This window comes from Daldinia childiae (genome assembly GCF_008694065.1).
Source record: "Daldinia childiae strain JS-1345 chromosome Unknown Scaffold2, whole genome shotgun sequence".
NCBI lineage: Eukaryota > Fungi > Ascomycota > Sordariomycetes > Xylariales > Hypoxylaceae > Daldinia > Daldinia childiae.
Genome location: NW_022984643.1, coordinates 4,337,262 through 4,346,123, shown reverse-complemented (window position 1 = coordinate 4,346,123; position 8,862 = coordinate 4,337,262). Strand labels below are relative to the sequence as shown.

Below are 8,862 nucleotides of genomic sequence, written 5' to 3'. Positions count from 1 at the left end.
GAGGAGAAGAGGAACGGGGAGAAAGGAAAAGGAGAAAAAAATAAAAAGAAATATTGGCAAAAAAAAAATTTTAAAAAATATAAATTATTAATATTTAATAAAAAACAATTAATATATATTAAAAAAAAACGTTTTTAAAAATTATAACCTATTGTTACCTTTAAGGTAAAATAATGTATAAAGAAAGATTTACCTATTAAAGTTATTTAAAATAGGTTAAATTAATATAGGTTTATTCTGCTAAGGCTTATTGCCTTGGCAGGTGTACCTGCTACCTATAGGGCCGTATAATAATATGTTAATAGTTAAGATAATTACTTGTTTATTGAACTTTTACTTTTATCTAACCTAATATGGTACCGATACCCAAATCTCTTCATTATTGATATGATCCAATACCGGTGCGCCATTCCATGATTTTAGATTTAATACATAAGAGACATTGTGAGGTAGCATTAATAGACGAGTAGGCTCTTTACCGTCCTGCTATAACATTTAGAACTCCACCGTCTACTGCGATGATCTCTCCGTTCACATATTGGTTCTTCGCGAGGTAGAGTATCGTCATGCCCATTTCTTCCTCACGTCCGGCTCTCATCAGCGGGACGTGGCCTTTATCTTGGATCTTCTCTGGTGATACATAGCTCTTCTGTTTATCATCACTACTCTTAGCGGTCACTATAGCAAACTTGTTAGCTTGATCGTCATCGATCCCAACCTAGTAGGAGAAAGGGTAAGAGATATACGCTCGGTAATAACTCACTCTCGGTAGGGAAATATCCCGGCGCAATGGAGTTGACTCTGATTTCAGCCTTTTGGAACTCTGCGCTCATAAGTTTCGTCAGATGTACGGTAGCTCCCTTGGCTGTGTTATAGCTGAAGTGACCCTGAGCATGCCGCATGATACCCGACATAGAAGATATGGTAATGACAGATGGGGCGTAAGGCTCAAGGGGGCCTTTCGGACGGATGCCTTGCTGTAGCAGCGGAAGGAAGGCTACCGTCGTAAAGTACACCGCCGTAACATTAGTATTATAGTTATCGCGCCAATCGCTAGGATCCTCATTATTCCAAAGCCTAGCCTTGAGATCTTCGGCATCGGCGTCCTTCGGCTCAGCCTTCGGGCCCGAGATGCCGGCGTTGCACACCAGGAGGTTGATGTACTTCTCGCGCTTGCTCAGATCTGCAACGAGCTTCTCTAGGTCGTCCTTGCTAGTTACATCGCATGGCCCGATCGGGATGATTTGCCCGCTGCTCTTGGCCGGCTGGTGGCTCTTCGCCGCGTTCTCGAGAACTTCCTTCCGCCGGCCGGTGATGTAGACTTTGGCGCCGTTGGCGGCAAGTGCCTGCGCGGCCATTAATCCTATGCCGGACCCGCCGCCCGTGATTACTGCGACGTAGTCTTGGACTCCGAAGAGCTTGTTTACGTCGAATTGGTGGGTGTCGGCCATGGTGAGAGGTGGGCCGCGATGATGATGTATAAGTGTTAATGCGTAGATCTAGAAAGGTCTGGTGGATGGATGAGGTGGTAATCTTTTAAAATATAGGCTTGAGGGGTAATATAGTTCGTTTTGAGAAGGATTGGTTTGGGGATTATTAAGTCTGCCCGTCACTGTGAAGTCAAGACAATACTGCTTTGAAAGTTCATAGTAAGAGGTGTGCCTCTTATATCGCGATGAGTGGTGACGTAACTGTACCTGGAACCCACGTGTAGCAGGGATCTGATCGAAGCACAAGGGTGCATCTAAGCTCTAATGACGCCTATTATAATTCTTTTATTGAAAAAATTATTTAAAATAAGTAATTACAATTGTATCATCATATCTATTATACTGCGTACTTTCTTCAATTCGATGCGTTGTTGTCAAATGATACCGGGAAGTTATGCTAGTGTCATTTTTAAACATCATTGACTTTTTGAATCTTATAAGATCCATCTCTTAAAGTGTAGGGGAACTACGCATTTACATTTAACAAAACACTTTACCACAGCTTGTTAAAGAATAAATGCGATGTCAAATAACGAAATAAGTATTTTATTACTTCGGTATATTTCTAGTATAGCGTAATCTTGTTAATTCTAATTGAAAAAGCAACCCCTCTTTCTATAGAAGTGGCAACACACAACATAGTAGCTAGGGAAAAGATACCGATTTGTGATTAAAAGTATGATGCTTGATAAGAGGGGTTACATAAAAGATAGTTAGTTGCACGAATACAATAATAGAATATGCTCCAAAGCCTCAACTAGATAAAATATATATAAAACAGCATGACGCACCGAGATACACAGATAACCCAGCTTCTCCTTAACCTACTGCATCACTATCAACGCCACCTTACAACAATCGCGATATACTTGTGAACATTTCTAACATTTTGTGTCTACATATATATAGTTGTCAAATAGCAATCTACCTACCCATTTACTAACTGTTCGATTGAACATACGTACGCCCTCTTGACCTCCAAGGTGTACACGGACGTGTCGTTTCAGGACCGAGATGATTTTAAACGTAGGTATTTATCAGCGCTAATCGCATTCTTATTCCCTGCTTCAATCACCATTGCGACGACAGACTGCTCATAAGTGTGAGTTTGTGGACATGGTTTCCGCCTTCGGCACCTAGCATGCCAGACATGCTTGTCGCACCGGGGGGGGAGAGAAATGTGGGGGGAATCTGCTGCAAGTGACAGACAGCCTGAAGTTTCGAGTGCCGAGCCCGACACCGTAAGCTCGGATGAATTACCGCGAGAGCCGTGGTAAAGCGCGCTGCCCTTCTTACAGACACAATTGCGCGGGTCGAACCGAAGGGTGTAAGTGGCGTGTATGTCGGGCGTAGGCTAAGCCTCGTCGATGTCCTTGCAGATGTTGAAGGGTTATCGGAGATAAAGGTGCTACCCGGATGTGTGGCCTAACCAAGTGCATAGATGTCCTGTGTAGGTAGTGTATAATATGCAGTGTTAAAGGGAACTGAAGTGCAGGGTAGCTTGTGTTAGTTAAGGAAAGTAGAAGTATTTATTTAAATATACTTCCTTTTAATTGCGAGATATTTGAAAAACCTATTGATATGTTGAGCTCTTAAACACCATTCTTAGGCTCTATTCCTTAGATATTTCATCTCACCCTATTACCCTTTACTATATTTTTCTAAAGGAACATTTATTTAAATCGTGCCTATAAGTCATGTATTTCCAACCGAAAGAAAATAGCCGCGAGTTCCTAGCCATAAATATCATTCCGGGACCTTTTATGCTGCTGGCAGCCGTGTGCATAATTCTGCGTTTCGTTCATCATCGCCGGAAGAGAATTCTTTGGTGGGACGATTGGGCCATCTTGGCTGCGTTCGTCACGGGTGTTGGGGCGTATATTTCCGGTCTTCTCTGTGCCTTGGCAAGCTGTCGCGTCGACGAGTATACGATTTCGCAGCTGAATACATGTGCAAAGGTGAGTTTGGCCCCCCTATATTAATTGTCTTACTCCCTTATTAATAAACGAAAACTGATAGTAATAGGCGGGCCTCGCGGGCGAGGTTCTCTACACGGTCAGCGTTGCGTTCTCCAAGATCTCGGTTTTGCTATTTTATAAACGCATATTTGAGGTCGATACGCAATTCTTTCTGTTTACGCGCATCATGTCAATCCTCGTCGCAGAAGCTTGCTTCACGTACACGATCGGCCTTATCTTCATTAATATCCCAGTAAAGGCACAGTGGAATACCAATATGCCTCATAAGTCAATAAACGCTGTGGCCTTCTATGTGGCTATGGGCACTATCAACATACTCATAGATGTAGTTATCATAGGCTTGGTCCAGAGGAGAGTATGGATGCTGCGGATGCCTCTTCGACGTAAACTTTGGATATCCTTTCTATTTCTCCTAGCTATATCGTATGTATTGGGCAGATTCTATTTATTGTTGTATATTTCTTGAATTAATCTTGCTAACCTATTTAGATCTGTTGCCTTTGGTATTTTACGTGTTGTCTATACCGGTACTATGAACCCCGACAATGCTACGTGTAAGTTGATAGAAAGACTGAGACAGCCGATGGCCTGACATTCGTGTAAGCAGACTAATAGTTCCCTTCTAGATACTTTGACACTTGCCTGGCTATGGGCGACTCTGGAGCTTTTCTTGTATATCATCTGCGCTTGTCTGCCCATCGTCTATAGCTTCTACCGCTCAATATTCTGCAGCCGTTCTAATAATGATTCCGGAAATAACCCTCCCAGAGAAAAGAGAAGCGAATATCACAAATTAGACAAGGAAACGTGTGATTTCAATAAGTTCGTTGCGCGCGTGGCTCAAAACGATGCCATAAGGAAAACACAGAGCACGGAACCTCTAGTCCGTCCAAAACAAGCTTTATGCCGTGAGACCTGTGGCGGTCTCGACGTCCCAGAAAAGGACTATGCAGCAGAGCAGAGGTATATTGGTATAAGTGCTGTATAGTTCATGCAACCTATCCGTTTAAGCCGGCTCTTTAGCTTTCAAGGGACCTCGCTTAATGTGGACGCCTTGGTCTTGGACGGCCTAACAGACCATATCTTGATCAGAAAGCTATTTTTCTTAAAAGGGCTTATTATGATAGGCGTTGGAATAGGGGTGTTGACTATTCGTCTCGTGGAGGCAATGAAATATAAGGGCGTGGGCTAGTAGGAGTAGCATAACTATACTGATGCCCTACCAGTTTTCTTCGGCTAGTTATGCCAAAGGAAAGTTTATAGCGGCCTTGGAAAAGAAATTCCCGGGCCTTTGATGTCTCTGAGCTATTATATTATATCTTAGAGTTTGAAAGTAATTTTGTATGCATTGCTATACATAAAATGATACAACTATCGCACCTAAATAGGTATACTACCTAAGCCCTCAATGGGGACCGCATTGCGCTAATACTGACCTTCAAACATGGTGCTTGTGGATATATATACAAAGGTATTTAATATTTCAGGATTCCCCCTAATAGGTCCGTTCCCCTTACAACTTCGCCACCATCTTGGCGCCCTGGCTTAGCATCGCTGTGGCATCATCAATGAATTCATCCACAACGGCCTTTGCGCTCTTCTGCTCGTTCACCAGCGCGGCACACTTGCCCATCAAGTAAGGCCGGAACTGGTCCATCAAGTCATCTACATCTTCTTCGCTTTCGCTCTCCTTGCCTGAACCCTCAGCCGTGCCGTTCGCCACCTTCTCCAAGTCATGCTCATAGGGGAGGATACCCTTAGCAGTCAACTCCTTGATCTCGGCTTGGCGCTCGGTCTCCCAGTTCTCGATGTATGGGTTCTTTCGCACCCGTAAAGGCCGTCCAGTGAAGATGAGGGTTCGGATTGTGTCGTCAAATCCGGCAGTTCGTACCGACTCCTTATGCGACTCGGGTGCTCCAGCTTCGTCAACTAAGATGAAACGGGTACCAACCCAGACGGCGCTCGCGCCCATCATCAGCGCGGCGGCTAACATCTGACCGTTATGGATACCACCGGCGGCGATGACTGGAACCTGTTGGCCGGATACCACGCTCTTTTTTCCCTTGCAAATCTGCACACACGCTGGAATCAGGACAGTGGTCGGAACATCTCCAGTGTGGCCACCACCCTCACCACCCTGCGCACAGATCATGTCGCAGCCGATGTCTAGCGCCTTTTGGACATGCTTGGGGTGGCCGACCATGTTCATGTAGTAGATACCATGCTTGTGTAGCTTATCGACGACGGCCTTGGGTGGTACACCAACAGCGGAGACGAAGAGTTTGGCTCCCGATTCGATAACGACGTCGATTAATTGGTCGAGCTTGCCTTTCGTGTAATCGTAGCTACATTTCAATCTCGGTTAGCTGCTGCCATCGAGTACAAGCGAATACTTTGGGATCATTGAAGCTTACTTTGTTTTGCGGGCCTTGCCGCCAACCTGTGGAAGTAGCAGATCGATGCCGAATGGCGCATTCTTGTCATGAAGATACGATTTTAACTCGTCAATTTGCTCCTTCAACATGTCCGGGCTATAGGACATGCCTCCAATGACACCAAGACCGCCGGCATTTGTGACAGCAGCAGCGAGCTTGGGACCGGCTGCGACGTTCATTCCGGCGAGAAAAATAGGATGGTTGATCTTGAATAGATCGGTAACAGGAGTTCGGATTCTCTCTGTAGGATCACATTTTGTTAGTACTTTACTCATGAATTGTTGTAGATTTGTTGGCTTATGACATACGTGGTGATGCCATCTTGACTGTTTTGGGTGTTAATATAAAACTGTAGAATACGATAAGATGGTGAAGAGGCTTCTTTAGCTTGTTCTAGTTATATCAAGAAATCTGGGGTAGATTAAGTAGTTAGAAGGAATAAGATAGATGCTAGAGATGCGAATGTTGAGAGGAAGAAAGTCTCGGTATCGGCAACAAGCGCGGCAATGGGAATAGTAATAAGAACAGATGGAAATGTGAAAATCGGGGTATATCCAGGATTTAGTACACAATCTCCCCAAAGATTAAAGCTGGGGAAGCCGAGGCAATGCATATTGAATGTTAAGCCTTCGGAGCCTAGTCCAATCCGGGACTTACCCGAACCGAGGCTTCTTTTTTAATTAGCGTGACTATTAATTAGGTACATACATATATCAATATAACCAAGCCCACATGGGCTTGGGAATGCATCTTTGAATCATGAAGTATGTTAAATATATTGACGATGGAGTCACTTCTATACACCCATCCCACTTCTAAAAATTTCAAACAAACAAATAAACAATCCTTACATCAGATGCAAGTTTACGTAGCACAACATAGGTACCTAGGTAGTTAAGTACATATGTTGGACTCACATATGTATGTACCTAAGTACTTTATGCATATCAACCCTACATGGAAGATAAGATAAGGGAATACAGTATGTACATACCGCTAGGAGGTACGTATGTACCTATTAAAAAAAAATTGGACGTAATATTCCTTCGGAAAGACTAATACCTTAAGGGTCCTTGTGGAACTTGGAATTTTCCGGTCAGCTCCCTTCGATTCTCGATTCAGGTGTAGTTCGAAAAGTTGCTTATGGCATATGGCATTTAGTTTGCGGGTCAACAATTCGTTCTAAGTTTTAATGAATATTCTCTCATCAGCATGGAACTACACATATCGGTATGCTCGAGTGTTGCCATCTCATACCAATCTAGTTTTTATTTATTCTCAAAATCGGATCATCCCTAAAAGAAAAATAATGGATCGCCAATTCTCAACCAGTCCATCTAGTAAATCATGCAGTTGCGCAGAACGGCGCCGCGGAAAGCGGAAAGCTTACATTGCTCTGGGCAGCAATGTTGGCGACCGCATATCCATGATCGAGCAAGCATGTAAGGAAATGGATTCAAGAGACATCAAAGTAAAAAGGACCAGTAGCCTCTGGGAGACCGAACCGATGTACGTTTTAGATCAGGATAGGTTTGTGAATGGAGCTTGCGAAGTACGTCTTGGTTCCTATTCTTCAAGAATATTAGACTAAATAATCTTCCTCAGGTAGAGACGAATCTAAAGCCTCTATCTTTGTTAGACCAATTGCAGGATATTGAGAAATCTATGGGGCGACGGAAACTCATAGATAAGGGACCTCGCAACATCGACTTGGACATCTTACTTTATGAAGATGAAATAGTCGACCATGAGAGACTTAAAATTCCTCATATTGGCATCCAAGAGCGCGAATTTGTTCTACGGCCTCTCGCCGAACTTATACCGCAGAAGTCTATAGACTCCTCCAAACCCTGGAAGTTCATACAAGACTATCTCAATGAGCTATCTCCATCTCCGGAGCCTCTGTCTACTTTGACCCCAATATGCCCCTCGGTAAAGCCGTTGAATGCTCTCAAGCCAACTCGGAAAACACAAATAATGGCCATTCTCAACATTACGCCCGATTCATTTTCAGACGGGGGAATTCATACCCCTGATTCGCTTAGAGACACAATTATGACCTACGTTCGGGGAGGTGCCACTATTTTTGACATTGGGGGCCAGTCTACGGCGCCGGGGAAGCTCGAGGTCAGTGCTCAAGAAGAGGAGGACCGTGTCATACCTGTTATCAAGCTCATTCGTAGTCTCCCCGAGACACGCGATGTCGCCATTAGCGTAGATACATATCGAGCATCAGTTGCCCAAGCAGCCGTCAAGGCTGGCGCAGATATAATCAACGACGTGTCAGCGGGTCTTTTGGACTCGGATATGTTCTCAACGATGGCCCACTCGGGCAAGACGGTTTGCTTGATGCACATGAGAGGAGACCCTAGTACAATGAGCAAACTGAACGACTACCCTCATGGGCTTATCCCAACGATTGCTAAAGAGTTACTTGAGCGGATAGCAGCAGCCGAAGCAGCGGGTATCCGTCGGTGGCGCATCATCCTTGACCCAGGACTGGGATTTGCCAAGGTAGGCGAGCAGAACCTACACCTCCTACGTCATTTCGAAGAGCTACGAAATTGGCCCGGATTAGAAGGCCTGCCATGGCTCGTAGGATCTAGCCGTAAGAGCTTCATTGGTAAGGTTACCGGCGTGCCAAAGCCGATGGATCGAGTATTCGGTACGGCAGCAACCGTCGCCACGGCTGTTCAGGGCGGTGCTGATATAGTACGTGTCCACGATGTCGTTGAGATGGGTCAGGTAGTTAAGATGGCAGATGCCATTTGGCGATACTAGGTTTGCAATTACGAGATGTTCTAAGCACGAAATGATCACAACTAATCTCCATGAATTCATTCGTTCAATAACCCTTTCCCTTTTTTTTCCACCTTTTTCGACCCCTTTTTCCATACTCAAGCATTCCATATGCGAGTCCCTGTTCATGCAAAATCAACGTATTACTTAACAATCGAG

The 8,862-nt window shown here is 44.5% G+C and overlaps 3 protein-coding genes across 3 annotated transcripts; 1 reads left to right on the top strand and 2 right to left on the bottom strand.

Moving 5' to 3' along the window:
- Positions 1-475: 475 nt before the first annotated feature.
- Positions 476-1,451, bottom strand: GL218_02061 (Rhamnolipids biosynthesis 3-oxoacyl-[acyl-carrier-protein] reductase; the record flags this gene model as incomplete). The annotated part of the gene is made up of 2 exons (XM_033578550.1): positions 476-678; positions 764-1,451. The coding sequence occupies 2 exons, from the start codon at positions 1,449-1,451 to the stop codon at positions 476-478; spliced, it is 891 nt and encodes a 296-aa protein (XP_033439455.1).
- Positions 1,452-4,982: 3,531 nt separating this feature from the next.
- On the bottom strand, positions 4,983-6,225 carry GL218_02060 (putative nitronate monooxygenase; the record flags this gene model as incomplete). The annotated part of the gene is made up of 3 exons (XM_033578549.1): positions 4,983-5,814; positions 5,884-6,145; positions 6,213-6,225. 3 exons carry the CDS (start codon positions 6,223-6,225, stop codon positions 4,983-4,985), a joined length of 1,107 nt encoding a protein of 368 aa, XP_033439454.1.
- A 988-nt stretch (positions 6,226-7,213) lies between these two features.
- GL218_02059 (Folic acid synthesis protein fol1) lies at positions 7,214-8,685 on the top strand (the record flags this gene model as incomplete). The annotated part of the gene is made up of 2 exons (XM_033578548.1): positions 7,214-7,456; positions 7,510-8,685. 2 exons carry the CDS (start codon positions 7,214-7,216, stop codon positions 8,683-8,685), a joined length of 1,419 nt encoding a protein of 472 aa, XP_033438367.1.
- Positions 8,686-8,862: the final 177 nt, after the last annotated feature.